Source organism: Trematomus bernacchii, unplaced genomic scaffold (genome assembly GCF_902827165.1).
Source record: "Trematomus bernacchii unplaced genomic scaffold, fTreBer1.1, whole genome shotgun sequence".
Taxonomy (NCBI): Eukaryota; Metazoa; Chordata; class Actinopteri; order Perciformes; family Nototheniidae; genus Trematomus; species Trematomus bernacchii.
The window spans coordinates 1254496-1274346 of NW_022988007.1; the positions used below are offsets into that span (position 1 = coordinate 1254496).

Sequence of the window (19851 nt, forward strand, 5' to 3'; positions counted from 1 at the left end):
CAGCAGCAAGCGGGAGAAATATTTCAAGTTGTACTTGTGAAGTTACGTCTACAATTAGGAGGGTGAGTAATTAAGCTTTTATTTCTGTAACGTTAAACTTATTGTTTTTCTTCAACAAGTTTGACTACATTGAAGACAGAGGAGGGACAGTATGTGCATTCTTAATGAACATACTTTGTATTTTTTATGTGTCAGGGTGTTATGCTACAGGTCCATGAAGACAGGCCCCACAGTGAGTTCAGGATGAAGTGTTGTTACTGTCTTAGTTACCGTCCGGTTAAACATGTTCCTGGGGATTTGGCTCATTTTAGACAGGTTAGACACAGCCAATAGTAAAACATAAACTTTAATATAACTAGCACAAGGTAGCTACTCCCCAGAAATTGACTTCTAGCTGTCATGGTGATGTTCATATGACAAGGGGACTGCCAGCTTGAACTTTACAGAGAGCAGAGTCCACTAGTGGCACCTCACAGGGATACCTACTGTATGGTGCAGAAGCAGCAGTGAAGTCCTTGTAGATCCCTGGCACTTTGAGGGCAGACAGATCCAGCACCTCTCAGCTCTCAGAGACATCAACACATAAACTATTCTGTGTGCATAGCGTACTTTCACATAACTACTAATCTCTCACTTGACTTTCTCTGACATTGTTCTCTGCTTTGGATTGCGGACATCCCAGCCATGTGCTCTACCGGGCCTGGTTCTACACACTGGGTTTAAGCAAGATATAGAAATGATGAGATGTGTATGAGACATGATGAGTGTGTAGTTTTAGTATTTAATGACATTATTCTCAGACTTGCCATAGTTCTTGGTTTGTACCACTGCTGCTCTACAGCTGAGTACTGGGGACCCACTGGGAGTCATGTGACTGGAGCAGGAGAGTAACACACGTCACACCTGCAGCCATGATGCTCCAGCTCAACGGGGGTCGAGTCTTTCAGCCCCACCTGTAAGAAGAGAAACAAAATAAATACGTATTCAGTTTGCTTTGTATTATTTCTTTAATAAGAATACATATTTTTTCCTAAATGTTTTCTACTTACAACTTCTTATACATACTGATATGAATTGATTTACTTTTATACTATGAACGAAGAAAAATAACTCTTTAACAACAGAACAGGAACAAAACACAACTGTGACCTCTGTGCAGCACACACAGACCAGTCAGTCCATTTCTGGGGAGTAGCTACCTTGTGCTAGTTATATTAAAGTTTATGTTTTACTATTGGCTGTGTCTAATCTGTCTAAAATGAGCCAAATCCCCAGGAACATGTTTAACCGGACGGTAACTAAGACAGTAACAACACTTCATCCTGAACTCACTGTGGGGCCTGTCTTCATGGACCTGTAGCATAACACCCTGACACATACAAAATACAAAGTATGTTCATTAAGAATGCACATACTGTCCCTCCTCTGTCTTTCAATGTAGTCAAACTTGTTGAAGAAAAACAATAAGTTTAACGTTACAGAAATAAAAGCTTAATTACTCACCCTCCTAATTGTAGACGTAAATGTTTCAAGTACAACTTGAAACATTTCTCCCGCTTGCTGCTGGGTGCAGGTGAAAGTAGGTCGACATTTCTGTTTACATCGCTGACATTTGTCACAGGTAAATCTTGTAGGTATCGCAACAAACATGACGTTGTCACACAGCGACAAGCTGGACACTGGATTGACCAAATAACTACACACTCTTATTTACATTTGACACGTTATTCAAAACCGACAGCCTGTGTGTTGTTTGCTAAACACTGCCACTGAAATACCACACTCAATTATCAAACCCCTGCCCCCAGAAACATGTTAAAAGCCACGTAACCAATTAGATCACTTAGAAACCTGAGCTTGAACACTTTGTTGTGCACAACAATGGAGGCCAATTTTGGAGAGAGAGTTAGAGGAAGAGGTAAATGCAATATATTGTATTTTGTCTTCAGTACCATACAGTAACTATGTTCATGTCATCTTCACTCTCAGTAAAGTCATTGTGTCTGATACTGTTATGAGTATTGAGAATAAACCTATTTGTGTGTTTCCACATTGCATGTGTTCATTCATAGTCCATATTTACAGCGTGCTAAAAATGAAAATGCCTAAAACTTTGACTTGAATTTCTTGTTTATTAATCAACTAATGGACAGTGTTTCAATTCAGTTCATGTAAGCCTTACACACACATTCCTCTTTTGAGCGTCTCTAGTGATTATGGCCTGCATGTCTTTCTGTTGTAACTCAGCTGTCAGCTTCTTAGCAGTTTAGACAAACATCAAATTCATAATATAGACTAGTTGGACAAAATCATGGTTAACAACTGTTCCATTACTGTGTGAACTGTTTTAGGGGTCGACTGTATGAGATATCGTTCTCCCGCTTGCTGCTGGGTGCAGGTGAAAGTAGGGCAACAGTTCTGTTCACATCACTGACATTTGTCACAGGTCAATCTTGCAGGTATGCAACAAACATGACGTTGTCACACAAGCTGGACACTGGATTTGCCGACACAGTACAAACCGGAAGTCAGCGAAATAAAGTTATGCAAAGAGCTTGCATACTTGTATTCTCCATAAACGCATATCTGCATGTGAATGCAGAAATAAACGTATCCTCGTCAGACTTCTGGGTTCCAGGATTGAACTTTTACAGCATTGCCATTATATCCTCGTGTCTTTTATTTTGAAATATGTTCTTTAACTTCTGGTCGACCGGACTGCTTTTCTTCATTCTTCAATACAAAACAAAAAATGGAATGAAGTTGTTATCAAAAACCAAAACCGGACCGTTTTTTAAATTAGGTCTTCTTGTTATCCGTTTTTTTATTCAAACAACAAAAACGGGAAAACGGCTTTGGTTTCCCGATTTTTCGTTTTTGATTTAAAAGGAAAAAAGGCTGGTATTTTCGTTTTTTTGGTTCAAACGAAAAATCAAACTAACAAAACGTACACGGACCAGAATGACACAAATAAGCACCATATAGTTTATATAATTGTATTATCATTATTCATGTATTGATATGTTCATAACTTCAATGTTGGACTTGGTAAAGGTGGGGTTTATTTGAATTGTTTTATACACACACTGGCTAACTTAACCTATAATAACATATATTAATTTAAAACGAAATCTTCAAAGTAACCAGTAACTAAGTCTGTAAAAGAAATGTAGTGAGTAAAATAGCAACATGTGAAAATACTTAAGTATATGTGCTTACATTTTTTTACTTAAGTACAGTAAGGCAAGGCAAGGCAAGGCAAGTTTATTTATATAGCACCTTTCAACACAAGGCAATTCAAAGTGCTTTACAAAAATGGAAGACATTAAGAAAATGGCATTTAAAATCAGTCATTAAAAAGAAAAGATAATAAAATAAACATTAAAAGAAAAAAATACATGGATAAAAGTTACAGTGCAGTTTAAGATATGAATAGTTCAATTAAAAGCAGCGGCAAAAAGAAAAGTCTTCAGCCTGGATTTAAAAGTAGTAAGAGTTGCAGCGGACCTGCAGGTTTCTGGGAGTTTGTTCCAGATATTTGGAGCATAATAACTGAAAGCTGCTTCTCCATGTTTAGTTCTGACTCTGGGGACAGAAAGCTGACCAGTCCCTGAAGACCTGAGTGTTGAAACTCAGGTCAGAGTCCATGACTACACCTAGATTTCTGGCTTTATCTGTTGTTTTGAACATTGCAGACTGAAGCTCAGCGCTAACTTTTATACGTTCTGCCTTGGCTCCAAAAACCATTACCTCAGTTTTATCTTTGTTTAATTGGAGAAAGTTCTGACACATCCAGTCATTGATTTGTTCAATGCACTTACTCAGTGTTTGAATTGGAGCATAGTCTCCTGGTGAAATTGTTACGTAAATGTGTGTGTCATCCGCATAGCTATGGTAACTTATTTTGTTGTTTTTCATTATCTGAGCCAGTGGTAGCATGTAGATGTTAAAGAGAAGAGGCCCCAAGATGGAGCCTTGAGGTACCCCACATGTCATATTTGTCAACTCAGATGTGTATTTACCTATAGAAACAAAGTTGTTTCTGTCCTTTAAGTAGGACTCAAACCAATTTAGAACTGTTGCCGAAAGTCCCACCCAGTTTTCTAGTCGGTCTAGTAATATGTTGTGGTCAACAGTGTCAAACGCAGCACTGAGATCTAATAATACTAACACTGAAGTTCTGCCACTGTCTGTGTTTAAGTGGATGTCACTGAAGACCTTTACAAGAGCAGTCTCAGTGCTGTGGTTTGGACGAAATCCTGACTGGAACACATCCAAACAGTTATTTAAATGCAAGAAGTTACTCAACTGTTGAAATACAACTTTTTCAATGATTTTACCTAGAAATGGCAGGTTTGATATTGGCCTGTAATTGTTCATTACTGAAGCATCTAGATTATTCTTTTTTAAGAGCGGTTTAATGACTGCAGTTTTCAGGGCCTGTGGAAAAATACCTGAGTGAAGAGATGTGTTTACTATATGAAGTAGATCTGAGGCCATGCAATGAAAAACATCTTTGAAAAATCCTGTTGGAATAATATCAAGGCAGCAGGAGGAGGATTTCAGAAGTTGTATAATGTCCTCTAAGTTTTTATCATTAATCTGATGGAATTGTGTCATGGTGTTTGAATTGATATTAGGTGGACATAGGGACAACACATTTGCTGTACCTGATGCAGAGGCACTGACTGCTTGTCTAATTTTCTGAATTTTGTCAGTGAAGAAGGAGGCAAAATCATTGCATGCCCTGGTGGATAGAAATTCAGATGCTACTGACACTGGGGGGTTTGTTAGTCTGTCGACGGTAGCAAACAAGGCACGTGCGTTGTTTTTGTTTTTGGTAATGATGTCAGAGAAGAAAGATTGTCGTGCGTTTTTCAATTCCAAATTATAAAGGCCAAGTCTCTCTATAGATTTCAAAGTGAACCTGGAGATTTGTTTTTCGCCACCTACGTTCAGCTTTTCGACACTCTTTTTTCTGTTCTCACGGTCATGGCCTTTCTCCATGGAGATATTTTCTTGCCAATCACTTCCTTTATCTTAGTTGGAGCAATGGTATCTATAACATTTTTAATTTTTGAATTAAAATGATCTACTAGCTCATTTACTGAGATGTTAGCAGGGGCAAGTGAGGATGAAAAATTATGAGTAAACATTTCCCTAGTATTTTCAGTTAAATATCGCTTTGTGGTTACCTCTTTCTGAACATTTTTGTGAACAGAAATAGAGCTCTCAAAGAAAACACAGGAATGATCAGAGAGTGCAACATCAGTCACCACAACCTTAGAGATATTCAGACCCTTTGAGATAATTAAGTCCAGAGTGTGCCCCTTATTGTGCGTGGGCTCCGCCACATGCTGAGTCAGTCCATAGTTATCAAGAACACAAAACAGTTCTTTAGCCCCTCTGTCCTGGGGGTTGTCAACATGGATGTTAAAATCACCAACAATGACTAGACGGTCAAAGTCAATACACACTATAGACAGCAGTTCAGTAAAGTCATCAAAAAAGCTTGCACAGTATTTGGGTGGTCTATAGATATTTAGGAACAGAGCTCGAGAGGAGCATTTCAGCTGAAGGGCCACATATTCAAAAGAAGCAAAGTCCCCATAAGATGTCTTCCTGCATTGAATGGAATCATTGAACAAAATAGCAACTCCACCCCCTTTCTCATGCATTCTTTCCTGACTCATAAAACTAAAGTTGGGAGGGGTTGATTCGATAAGAACAGCTGCACTGTTATTTTGTTCAATCCAAGTTTCCGTTAAAAACATATAATCGAGATTGTGCTCAGTGATAAAATCATTGATTAAAAATGTTTTTCCTGCCAAAGACCTGACATTAATAAAGCTAGTTTAAGTTTGTTAAATACACTATCAGTAAGATTTTTTGTGACAAGCTGTGGCTGACATGGAATCACTGCTAAATTTGATAAACTCACACAAACGTTTGAGCACTTCCTGTTTCTAAGCTGATTCACCGCTCTTAATCTATTACCTATCAACACAGATATCGGCAAAGCTACAGGCAGGAAGGGCCCCGGCATGTGCTGGAAAGAGTTGAGAGTGCCAAACGCCCTTGAGCCTGCACCCAGCACATATCAGTAAGAGTTTGTTGCGTTTTGTACACACACATCCTTATCAGGCTTCGGAGACTGCAGATGCTTTCTTGAAGGGAGGGGAGGTGGTTGACGTAGGCACGGTGATGAAGACGGGGGAGATGGTGCGCGTCTCTGCTTCGGTGATTTTGGTGGGCGTTGTGGAAGGGCGGGGGTAAAGCACATGCTGCCAGGGGGGGGAGGTGGTTGACGTAGGCTTGTCTTCTGTGATTTTGGTGGGCGTCGTTGAGGGGCGGGGGTAAAGGACATGCTGCCAACCCTGCGTATCGCCTTCATGCGGTCATCGAACTCCAGGGGGGAGGGCGAGGGTGAAAGGGTGAGTGGAGAGTAGAGAGAGCTGGGGGATGAATGAAGAGTATCCTCAAAGGCGTTGACAGGGGGGGGTGACGGGCAGTGGAGACTACTCCATTTGTGTCATAGGTCTCCCATAATCAGAACATTCCTCAGGCGGGTGCAGTGATACTTCTTCAGGGTTTTCTGCACGATGTGTTGTGTCTTTCTCCTGTTTTGATTCTTCTTGCCGCTTGTCCTTGGCAGAGGGAACAGATTGATGACGCAGGCAGTTGAATATGTTAGAGATAAACAATTTCACTCCTGACTTGTTCAGGCAAACTCCATCTGCCTTAAAAAGATGTCTGCGGTCCCAGAAAAAGTTAAAATTGTCAATAAAATGGACAGAATGGTCAGTACAGGCAGCTGAAAGCCACGTGTTCAGTGCAAACAGTCTGCTGAATCTCTCCACTCCTCTTCTGACTGGCGGTAGAGGGCCACTGATGAACACCTCCGCATTTAGAGAGCTGACAGTTTCCAACAGACATTTAAAGTCTTCTTTCAGCGCTTCTGACTGTTGTTTCACAACATCATTTGTTCCAATATGTAGTACCACATTCTTCACAGTCAGATGTTCAGCCCCAATATGCACTGATGCAGCATCAGTACTTGATCACATTCCACATTTCACAATTTCTACTCTTTTATTACACGGTATGGCACCACACTTGACATGGGTAGGTTAGTTTTGATTACATTTTTGCTTATAACAGTAATAACGTTAATGTGACTGTTAGGTGGTGAATGGGAAACAGGAGCAGAGCAGATGCAGCAGGTACAGGCTGGATGTGGTCAGAAACCTCTCTGCTCAGGGCTTCATTCCTGGCAGGGACGTCAACCTCACCGACCTGGAGCAGGAGGGCTGTGTGGACGGGTGGAGCTACAGCAAAGACATCTACCAGTCTACTCTGGTCTCTGAGGTGTGTGTGTCCCTAGTTTAAGCTGTAGAGAGCAGACTCTATTCTTAACATTTCTAGAATGTTAGATCTATGGACTAAATAGGTGACAAGTTACAAGGTGATCTCTGTACACATATGAAGGGCTAGTCATGTTCTCATAAGACTATTTGCTCATTTAAAAAAAGATGGGCTGAACTCACCAAGGGAAGCTGAAAAGGCCATTCAAAATGTAAAATAATAACCTGTTTAAACTAATTAATGGGTGATAAGAATAACATTTCCCCAGTTAACCCTGTTTAAAGGATGTTTGAGGATCTTAATTTCCTATGCTATGATAGAGAATTCCTTTGATAAAAGGATACAATTCTACAAATACCATGCACATTCACATACTACCATTTGCAGCTTTGACAAAATGGTTATACATTCAAACAGATAAACCATTCTATCACGGAGCTGTTAAGTATAGCATCCAGGCTAGTCAGCTACTGAATATTGTACTTATATTCATCAGGTTGTTTTTGACATGGATTCCTTTGGTCATTGTATTCATTGCTACATTTTTCATGTATGGATATTCCAGTTTGACCTGGTGTGCAGTGATCACTGGAAGCAACCGTTCACCTCCACAGCTTGCTTCCTGGGATATCTTGTTGGATCCTTCATCTCAGGACAGCTCTCAGACAGGTACAGAAATCACTGAAAATATTTAAGTCTACAAATCCAACAGGCGTTTTCCTCAGTATTACGTCACTTATTGTAAAGTTTTATGTTGGTACATAATGCTGGATGATCTCTGATCCATACAGTTGATGAAACATTTCTTGTTTATATTTAGTATGTTATTTTGTATAATTTGTATTCTATCATCTGTATTTCCTGGATTTCTCACTCTAGGTTTGGAAGAAAGCCTGTTTTCTTCGCCACCATGGCAGTTCAGACAACCTTTTCCTTCTGTCAAGCTTTTTCACCTTCTTGGACGGTTTTCACCATCCTCATTTTCTTCAATGGTTTGGGACAGATATCCAACTATGTATCTGGTTTTGTTTTGGGTAAATGCTCTTGTAACAAAGAAAAGTACTATTTAAAGACATATCTGATTCTGAATGATATGCATATATTTGCCATGTACATCTTGCTTCTATCATACATTTCTCTTTGTCTACAGGCACTGAGATCTTGACTGGCGATGTTCGGATCATATTCTCATCTATGGGTGTGTGTCTGGGCTTTGCCATTGGCTACATGATTCTGCCTCTCATAGCTTTTTTTTTAAGGGACTGGAAATCTCTCTTGTTAGCTATCTCTCTACCTGGCGTGCTCTACATCCCTCTCTGGTGGTAAGTTGTACTTATAACAGCAAAATGTCAGGAGAGGGTAACAACAATTTGGCTATTTCCCTGAAATATTCTAACTTGCATCCATCTTCTTTTTTGTTTTATATTTTAAACCCTCTGGTTAACTTTGTTTTCTGTCTTTAATGCTGAGGAAGGTTCATCCCGGAGTCTCCTCGCTGGCTGCTCTCTCAGGGAAGAGTGGAGGAGGCCGAGGCCATAGTGAGAAAGGCGGCTAAGACAAACAGAGTTGAGGCTCCAACGGTCATCTTTAAAGATTACAGTGCACATGTGAGTCTGACTTGAATAGGATTGTGAAGACACAGGAGCCAATTGATATGCTTAAGGCCGCTTTAATAGTACTATTTATTCTGTAAAGAGCAGTCCTTTTTCACATTTCATAGCTATTTTTCCTACAGTTCGACATTTTTACTTCTTCACCAAAGTGGTAGGTTACAGACTAGCTAAAACATAACTAGCTGCTGGTAAAACTGATATTATTATATTTTTGTATTATCTTGCAGGATGATGACATGCACCCTCAGAAACACCTCAATATTATCAGCCTGGTGAAGACACAAAGCGTCAGAAGCACGACTGTCATTCTCTGCCTGGTGTGGTGAGTATCCACTCTGAACAGGGTTCATGTCCTTTTTACTGAACTTGTAACTAGTAGTTGGTCCCAAACCTCCAAGTGAAGCTCCTTGGTAAAGAGAAGCAAGAAAAGACAGCAGAATGTACTCAATAGGTAATGCATTAGCAGAAGAAGTTATCACATTACTGTGATGAGTAGTGTTCTTTATTACAACTCCCCAGCCATCATATTGAATTTGAGATCACACCGGCATACCTATTAAAGTAGTTTAGCAGATGATTCTTACAGATTTATGTCTGATTAAGAAAGATAATGAGATTTAAATTCATACCCACAGTTGGAATGCAGGTACAACTCCTCGGCTCCTCCAAAGCACTTGACCCTTAAACGGTTCTGATGAGTAGGTTGGCATCTGGCATTTCAGCTCTTGCCATTAGTTGTTGTGTTTTATTGTGTGTGCAAATGGAAGAATGATGCTATGTGGGGTTAAGTCCTTTTTAGTGGTTGGTAGACTAGAAAATAACAACATAAACTCATAACATTAGCTGCAACATCTATATTTGTAGCAATGTCTACTGTCATGGCTACAACTTCCTACAATGGTGTTCTTTTTCCACAACCTGCTAATTGGTTTTGATCATATTGAGCATTAATGATTGAAGTTGCCCCATTTGACAAAGCTCTCTATAACCATATTGGATCATACATTTTCAATATATTCATAACCTAATAACAAACATCTCTTTGGTCTGTGTATGTCCAGGTTCTCTTTGAGTATTGGGTACTATGGCCTGTCCCTGAACACATCCCAGCTTCATGCTAACCCCTACATCAGCTGCTTCCTCTCAGCAGCTGTAGAGGTACCAGCCTACATGTCCAGCTGGCTGGCACTGAAATACTTCCCACGCCGACTCTCTGTCATCTTTATCTTACTCCTTGGTGGAGTGTCACTGTTTCTCATTCAACTGGTGCCTGAAAGTAAGCAGTCACTACCTGGTTCAATCAATCAATCAGAATGCTTAATTTATTCCGGGGGGACATTATGTTTTATTACAGGTGCACCATATTGGACTAAAGTCAATAACTATTTATACAAACATAGGAAGTAAGAGTAAAAATGTGCAATGAGAGTAGCCACTGGGACGCGGCGTCTTAAGCACAGGAACAAGGTAGCGTCCTCCACAGCACAGAGACCCTCTGATCTCTCAGGCTCATGGTGAAGCTCGATGGAAATGTTGTCATTAGATATATCCTGGTACAGCCATGTTCTCATTATCAAAGTAAACTGCACTCCAAATATTCCATCTGACTCCAGGCTAACGCTGTTAGCTCGTCGATTTTTACCAGCCAGTGATTTTTACATTACATGATGAGAGGGGGAGACATACATCTGGACCTGTCCTTCTTTTTCCTTATTGAGAGATTTTCTTCAGAGTGGAATCAAACCAGCAATGATGCCGAATTAAGAAAGAGACTTAGGGGTCACTTTCCTCCCACTTACTTCTCGTGCCATCACTTAGAACTTAAAACCATAATTCTTGATATTACGAGCACATGTGTACATTTTGGTTTGGTGTTAATTTTATATATATATATATATAGAGAGAGAGAGAGAGAGAGAGAGAGAGAGAGAGAGAGAGAGAGAGAGAGAGAGAGAGAGAGAGAGAGAGAGAGAGAGAGAGTTCCTTTTTAAGAAGGCTTTGTAAGTGGAATAATTGCTAAGAGAAAGAGGAGGACTTGAATAAAGCTTTGGAGTCACTCAAGCAAAGGAGAACATTTGATAAAAAAACACTCACATTCTGTTGTTAATCCATTTCTTACGTTTCAGCTTTATCAGAGCTGGCTGTCGCTCTGGAGATGCTGGGTAAACTTGCTATCACCAGCGGTGCATCCCTGATCTACGCCTACACTGCAGAGCTTTACCCAACAGTGCTCAGGAACACAGCGGAAGGCGTTTGCATTACTGTTTCCAGAACAGGAAGCTGCCTTGCTCCTTTTTTGTTACAGCTGAGTGAGTAAACTTGTCTTCAATAGTAGATATTTGTTTGACCCTATCTTAACATATTGAATTTGTGAAGATAAGCTGCCATTTTAATAGTTTGGATGCTCTGATGTCACATCCTGTAAATGTTTACAGTGCACATGTGTAGGACCCCGGATCTTCCTCTTCCTGATTTTGCCTTCTCCTTATACAGGGGAATCTTTTGAGTACCTGCCTTATATCATACTGGGGACTCTGGCTGTTTTTTCTGCCTTTGCAGCTCTTTTCCTGCCGGAAAGCTTTGGAAAACCTCTACCTCAAACTATTCAGCAAATGCAAAAGAGAGAAAGGTGGGTATCTAGCATTAACTATTTCTTCATCAACATTATAAAACACAGAAATTACACTGAGTATTAGACAATTCACTTATTAGATTTAAAGAAACGTGCAAAACACTCTCAATACTTAAACTGTCCTTGTTGACACATTCATACCAAGAAAGCAGTGTTTGAATATATGTATTCACTTATAGCAATGAATTAGAACAAAGAAAACTTCAACAAAAGATCTCATGGTACCTTTAATATAACCACCAAAACCCAGCGTCTCTCATTGTCATTATCCATGGCAATATGAGAGGATGTTATAATGGTGTCATCAGTCTATTTTTTTTTGTTTTTTGTTCCTTTTGAAAATCTAATTATTGTTTTATTTTTGTTGTCTTTCATCACTACAGCATGAAGTGCCCATGCATCAGAAGAAAATAACATTCGAAACCTGTGGTGCATAGTCAAACATGAATGAGTTATTCATAAATATTATAGACATAGACATTTTTTTACAATGATAATTATCATTATGGAGCACTATGATACAAATATGGCCTTCATAATTTTGGAACAAATTCAATTGTGCGTGCGCTCTTTGCAAGCTAAGTAAAATGACAAATATCAAAACAGAGCTTTAATATTAAAACACTGCACTATTTTCTTTTTGAACAACATTGAAAAGCACAACATTTTCACTAGACAAATGTTGCACAGTTAGCATGTTTGTTGTGACACCATATTGCTTTGTCAAAAAGCTATTGGATCTGTTATCAATATCTTTGTTTAACCTTTGGAATATATAACCTGTAAATGCAATAAAAAACTCAAAAAAGAATAACAATGTTGCTGGGAGAACTTCCTCACTTGATTGACTTGATCTACATTGCGATCTTTTCATTACAAGTACTATAAGGGTATCTTGTTTATAGTTTATGATTGTTTCCCTGACAGCTATGTCTAGGGTATTGAACATTGTTTGTTTCTCAGCAGGAAATATGTTGTTACAACAGCAAAGAGATGGTGCATGGAAGGCAAGAAAAATAAATAAGTGGGCAACATTAAATATAAGAGGCTAAAACACGTCAAATAAAAACCAATGACTCAACAACCATGGAAGAAATAAGTAGCAGTAAAAAAGATAAGTTAAGTAAAAAAAAAACTATAAATAAATGATGGTAGTAACAAAAGTCCTAAGAGGAAATGATAGCTTAAGAAATATTGTAAAACTCTCTCTTTTTTTATCTTAGCATTGGCCTAGTACAGGGGCGTGGCTAGCTCACAGCTTTGGAGAGGGCAAACCGGTCTTTTTTTCTGTTGCAGCAGAAAAAAACCTGCAAAACATTGGAGGGGACAGTTAGGATAATGATATGAAGGATTACGATGAGACAATTGCTTTTCTGGGTCACTGGGGACGTTTCCAGCAGGTTGTCTTCTTCCTGCTCTGTGCCAGCATCGTGCCCAATGGATAGGCGTTTTCTCTGTTGTCTTCCTGACAGACATTCCCAGACACCACTGCCTGATTCCTGAGGAAAATCTGACTCAAGATTGGTGCGATGCAATCATCCCGATAGAGGTGATTTAAAACATGAAGAATCTACTATTTTACAATTTTAACGATCAAATTAATAGCTACGATTTTCTTTTTTCTCTGCTGAAGTAAGCTGAAAAAAGCTCATAAAGTGATGAGTTAGTCTAGGGTAGTCTAGACACTATTATCTTCACCTGAACTTCTCTAATATATTTCTCTCTCTTCCTGTCCACTGAGATCTTGACTGGTGATGTACGGGTCTTGTTCCCATCACTAGGTGTTTGTCTTTGTTTTGCAGTTGGCTACATGATGCTGCCTCTCTTTGCTTACTTTTGACCTGATTGCTATCTCTCTGCCTGGCCTCCTCTACATACCTCTCTGGTGGTGGGTTTTACTCAAAACAAGCAAACCATCTCACCATGCATGTATCCATTTCTCTACACCCATGTCAGGCTGGATCATGCAGGCAGCAGGCTAGGGAGGTAGGCCTCCTTACCTATGTCTTCCCAGAGCATATTCTGAGTGTCTTGGTAGGTTGAAGTGCCTGGAAAACCTCCAGCTTACATGTCCTGCTGGCTGGCACTGAAATACTTCCCACGCCGACTCTGTCATCTTTATCTTACTCCTTGGAGTGTCACTGTTTCTTATTCAACTGGTGCCTCAAAGTAAGCAGTGTCATGATGTGGTGTATCATGGTACTGCAATGCTTCCAAGCAAATGCTTTCAGTCTTAGAGTACTCCACGGATTCAGCAATGCACTAATATAACATTGTCAGACTTGCGCTGGATACAGAGATATAATATTTTGTATTCAATGCATTATTCTACCTTGTAAAAACCTGGGCCAACACAATGCAGTTAATAATTCACAGAGTACATCATTTAGGGGCAGGTATTGTTTTCAATATATTCTGTTGTTAATCCATTTCTTGCGTTTCAGCTTTATCAGAGCTGGCTGTCGCTCTGGAGATGCTGGGTAAACTTGTTATCACCAACGGTACATCCCTGATGTACGCCTACACTGCAGAGCTTTACCCAACAGTGCTCAGGAACACAGCGACAGGCATTTGCATTACTGTTTCCAGAATAGGAAGCTGCCTTGCTCCTTTTTTGTTAAGCTGAGTGAGTCAATTTGTCTTCAATATCAGGTACTCAGGTAGATCTAGTTCAACCTGAATTTGTGTAAGCACATCGACACATTTCTGTGGATAATCAGCACCTATTTGTTGTTTGGATGCTCTACTGTATACACACTTTTATTTTCCCCTTCTCCTTGTACAGGTGAATATTTTTGAGTACCTGCCTTATATCACACTGGGGACTCTGGCTGTTGTTTCTGCCTTTTCTGTTCTTTTCCTGGCAGAGAGTTTTGGACAACCTCAAACTATTCAACAGATGCAAAAAAGAGAAAGGTGGGTAGCTTATGGGGTAAAACATACAGTCACCGTAGCTGAAAAAAACAACAAGGTATTGTACCCAAACAACCACAGAACTTCCTGATACTGGATGTTCAGACAAGATAATGGCAACAAAAACTGCAACATCATGCTTTAATATAGCCACCAAAACCAACCCCTCCTTATCCTCATCATCTACATGACTCTTGAGAGGATATGATGATGGTGGCATCACTTTTGATAGTTTACGTACATGTTTATGAGGTTAAAAATAAAATGTGTAGAAATTAAACAATATTCAAACATTTCCTTTTTGCTGACAACAAAATAATGGTTTCTTTATTTGCATTTTATCCCAACAGCTTGAAGTGCCTGTGCATAACAAGAAAACAACATTCATAACTTGCTGTGCTTGACGAAAGTCGATTGATTGTCTTAAAAATTGCTTATATAAACATTGTACTATTAATTGTATATAATTCATACCGGTTACTGTTGTTCCTAGTCAACATTACCTTCTGGTAATTGCAATCTGTATAAATCGATTTAATTACATTTTTTGTGAGGAGTAACATTGAAGTAATTAAAGCTCGACCAATACATTTTGGAGTATTTGTACATGCACTTTATGAATGTTATCATAAATCACACAGATGTATACAAAACATTAACATGGATGTGCTTTGCAACATGATTGTTTGGTGCTAATTTAAAAAAAACAAACACACAATTGTGTTGTTTGAATAACTGTCAAGCTCCATGGTGCAGTTGAAGTCAAATGCTTTCACAAATCTAGTGACATACATTATTATTATTCTCAGGTATTATAAGTGGAAGGAGATAAGATGGTTATCCAGTTTTTGCTTCAGGCAGTTCAAGGGAAAACTGGAGACTTCCCTTCTGCAACCTTTTCCTTTTCTTCGGTGTTTGGGAGTTTATAGGGTGTCTTCTTACAACATCTAGGGTTAATAAAGAAAACATTGATTCAGATGCGGTAATGGTTCACAGATACTGAACAGTGCTGTTGAGGCCTGAATGCACTGTGAGTGAATTACCACACACGTTTAATGTAATGCAGGGGTGCCCAACCTTTTTTGAACCGAGAGCTACTTTTAAAGTTGCCAGTCTGCCGAGATCTACCAGTCCAAATAGAGAGGCGTAGCCATTACTGACAGCCTACTACCAGGTAAATACACACTTCTACTTGTATAAAACTGACCTTTGTACGATTAATACTTCATAAAATACTGCAGTTCTATTTCGTATAAGGCTTCGCCCTCTAAGGCTATCGCTATTGCGTAATCCCACTGCACGTGTGCAGCACTGACAGACTTAATCCACGCCCACCTATGACGTGATCCCACCTACAGCCTCACTTCCGTATAAATAGGAAGTAGGCCCGACCATCTGCTCCCATTTTTCTTCAGCACTCCGTTGCAGAAGCACTGGCCCTCTGGCCCACAGACAGTGGAGAGAGGACGCTCTCGCTGCTGCGGCCGAGGATGATTGGCTAGTCCAGGAGTCTTACTCCGTGGACCAAGCCCTTGATTTATGGGATCCGAGTGGCGGGCAGCAGTCAGGCGACTCCTTCCCCTCCATTCACGGATCACCATGGGGTTCCCCCGGCCCCATCCTCCCTCTCCTCCGGACGGGGGAGACAGGGGGGGGGCTCGGTGTCAGCCCGACATATGAGTTACGACCGGCTGTGGCTGGATCGCTCCAGGGAGGAAGCGGCTTTACACAGACGATACAGGTAAGTACTGCCGGGGATGGGAGCACGCAAACGCGGCTCTCACTCCCCAGGTGTCGTGCACTCATTGTGTCCGTCTCCCTCTGGCCCACAGACAGCAGAGAGCAGACGCTCTCGCTGCTGCGGCCGAGGATGATTGGCTAGTCCAGGAGTCTTACTCCGTGGATCAAGCCCTTGATTTATTGGATCTGAGTGGCGGGCAGCAGTCAGGCGACTCCTTCCCCTCCATTCACGGATCACCATGTGGTTCCCCCGGCCCCATCCTCCCTGTGCGGGGCCCGGTGTCAGCCCGACAGCCGAGCCTATAGGTTCGGCTGCCGGGCTGACACGGGGTCCCGGGTCACCGGGTCCCTCTATCCGCCATCTCGGCTCTGCCGTATAGGCGGTATTCTCCAGGAACTCCCGGAGATCATCGGAAAGGCAGCCGCCTAATGAGATCTCCCCGTTCCCCCGGTTCAGGAGAGCTCTCCTCCGGATGACATAAAAAAAGCTGCATAAGCGGCTGCCTCATAGCCTGTCGGTTATTAGGCAGCAGGGCTCGCGGCACAAACCGGCTGTCTTTAAAACCTGTCGGTTGATTAGACAGCACTGTTGTGTAATAGAAGCTTCGTTTGAAGAACCAAGCGCAGTCTTATCCAAACTGAACTTTTACTTTATATTCATTAAACAGTTTCCAACAAGAACGGTGGAAGACAGAGAAAATGCACTCGACATGCTCGTATTCAATTTTCATAACAACAGGAAGGTGTCAGAGGAGGACACATATACTTGCACTTCAAAATAAAAGCTTTTCCTGTGAAACGTTGTACCTTTTAACTTCTATCAAGAATCAAATAAACAAATGTTTTACTGCCTTAAATAAAACAAGTTACAACATTCTCCCGCAAGATGAACAGTCTTTCATCACTTTTCAGTCCATTAACTTATCTCTAATGGATATATTAACTGAACAGGTCTCCTCAACAAACTGCCCGTAGAAGTCCGGACAGCGCAGGAACGAATGAGTCCATCTCTCCCTGGAAACAGGTCTGTTATCCTACCCAATTTCCAATTCTGCCTGGGAGTGTTGTCCTATCCGATCAGGATGACATCTCCCACCTTCAGCAAAGTGGGTGGAGGTGTTTCACACCTGTGAGCTGATTTCAACTCCATCAAGTAGTCCTTTTTCCAGCTATTCCAAAAGCTGGTTAAGAGTCTCTGCCGGTACCCGCCATCCCCGGCTCATGTCCTCTCTGCTCGCATTGTTTGCCTGAGATGGTGGAAGCAAAGTTTTTGGTGGTAGAGAGGTTAGTCTTTTCCCCACCAGGAAGTGAGAGGGGGTAAGTGGCTGAGGCTCTGATGCATCATTGTGTACATAGGATAGAGGGCTGGAGTTCAACACAGCCTCAACCTCTGCAAGCATGGTTGTTAGCTCTTCAAAGTTCAGTGAAGCCTTCCCCATGACCCTCTTTAAACATGTTTTAACAGGTCTCACTAGTCTCTCCCAGAAGCCGCCCCACCAAGCAGCTCGCTCGTCAATAAACTTCCAGGTGATCCCCTTGTCAGTGAAAAACTCTGTGAGCTCTGAGCCCTTGAATGACTTCCATAGTTCCTTTAGATCTTGGTCTGCTAGTTTGAATGTTTTAGCATTGTCTGAGTAAATAACTTTACACAGTCCTCGTCTTGCTATAAATCTCTTTAAGGCTAAGAGCACATTTTCTGTGGTCTGATCTGACACTAACTCTAAATGCACTGCCCTGGTGACAGCCCAAGTGAAAAGTGCAATATATGCCTTCTTATCCTGACCGCTAGACTTGACATACAATGGCCCTGCAAAATCTACCCCAGTTCCTTCAAAAGGTGGAGACTCAGTCACTCTGTCTCTGGGTAGTGGAGCTGTAACCTGCTGTGCTGGTTTAACTTTCAGTCTCCGGCAAATGTAACAATGTGATACCACCCGCTTGACTAGCTGTCTCCCCCTTAAAATCCAGTATCTCTCTCTCACCTCAACTAGAGTATCTCTGACCCCTGAATGCATCACTCTCTCATGACATCGCTGAACTAGTAGCTCAGAGTACAGATGGAGCATCTTATTTCAGACTCCAGCATACAGCTTCCTGCCTACTACCAGCCAGTTACCTGCCTAAGACCTGCCAAAGACCAGTATCTGGGAATGTTAAGCCCTCCCACTATTTTCCAAGAGGGCGTTGCCAGATTTTCAATTTCAGGATTTAACTAGGAGATGGCGCTATATATTAAATAACTATGGCCAAACTAAGACTTAGTTTTTCACAAGAGAAAATGCAGATATTATATAAAAAACTAAAGTTAAAATCTTGTTTTTAATGCCCCAAGAGCAATAAAAACACTTGTTAAAAAAATCCTGAGTGAGGCTTTCATAAATTGCATTTAGCTGATGCTTTTATCCAAAGCGACTTACTATTTAATAAATGATAAATGATTATTCATAACAAATATGAGTGATGTGTGATTATTATTCATGCTATATACTGATATAGGGCTAAGTAAGCAATCAATCCTGCAAATGAACCCTTAGTTGTTCAATATATTTATTCAGACAATGTGAGTAGAAATACAGAAATTCTGCTCCCACCTAAGGCCAACGTTGCAATATTACAACATTTCCCTAAAAACTTACCAAAACGTAAACATTTTTAAAACTCTTTCATTTCTGCTCCAGAGGCCAGGGGTTAAATTGGGATTTTATATGTGGGGGGGGCTCTGTTAGAAGGTGCGACGGGGGAGGGGGGAGAGAGTTAGACGCTCGTGAATTGTCAACGGGGGGGGGCCTCTCTGCACGGAGGAGCCGCGGAGGAAGAGACACACGTTCACTAAGCCAAATCACAGTGATCTGCTATTTTAAAGTAAATTCAACACATATCGACCCTAAATATAACATATATTAAGAACGAGAAAGTGTTAACATCGTTTTTTGTAAACATATGACAAATGTGCGAGGGTGATGACATCAGAGCATCGTCCTATGGGCTTAGCCCCTGACAGGTACAACACGTATTCACTCAGAGGGGGGTAGGTACCCATTTACATGTCAAAAATCAACATACAGTAGGTGGGTGGGGGATGGTGAACGGTATGGTCAATGTAATTAATTCATGTAATAAAAACATCTCAGGTCAGTAACACTGAAAGCTAAATGTGCGTATGTAGCGCTGTAACTTCCTCCACAAAAGCAGCCTTCTGTTTATTCAACGTGGTGGGGGCCGAAGGAACCGGGCAGAGTTTTTCGCCGGTCAACGTGTGTGAAAGTTTAAATCTTCCTTATTGAGCTTTAAAACAAATGAATAACGACTATATATAATAATAAAATAAACACCGGCATTAAATAAAAAGTCATGAAAGAGATAAGGAGGAGAAAAGGTTTAAGGAAGTAAGCAAGGAATACAGAATGTCGAAATTCTCTGTTTCACGCGATGTCGAACATTGAAAAGTCCTTATAAAATGATAGAATTTAAAAGAGTCTTGAAAAAGCATGGTGATGGCAATAAATGCATTAATGAATCCCCAAAATCTACAGAATACATTTAATTTAAGGGGAGCAGTTACTGAGAAGTATATAATGAGAACTGCTA

General features: G+C 40.7%; 1 protein-coding gene across 1 annotated transcript in view; it reads left to right on the forward strand.

The window, feature by feature from the left end:
- LOC117472173 (solute carrier family 22 member 5-like) overlaps positions 1 to 13473 on the forward strand; it is a 62326-nt gene extending 48853 nt beyond the window's left edge. Inside the window, exons 2-11 of the mRNA XM_034117332.1 lie at positions 7186 to 7368; positions 7931 to 8034; positions 8245 to 8399; positions 8516 to 8687; positions 8840 to 8972; positions 9206 to 9300; positions 10040 to 10254; positions 11105 to 11287; positions 11472 to 11607; positions 13413 to 13473. Coding sequence (XP_033973223.1) covers positions 7186 to 7368; positions 7931 to 8034; positions 8245 to 8399; positions 8516 to 8687; positions 8840 to 8972; positions 9206 to 9300; positions 10040 to 10254; positions 11105 to 11287; positions 11472 to 11607; positions 13413 to 13455 — 1419 coding nt within the window. The 3' untranslated portion in view covers positions 13456 to 13473. The remainder of the gene's footprint in view (positions 1 to 7185; positions 7369 to 7930; positions 8035 to 8244; positions 8400 to 8515; positions 8688 to 8839; positions 8973 to 9205; positions 9301 to 10039; positions 10255 to 11104; positions 11288 to 11471; positions 11608 to 13412) is intronic.
- The last annotated feature ends 6378 nt before the right edge of the window (positions 13474 to 19851 follow it).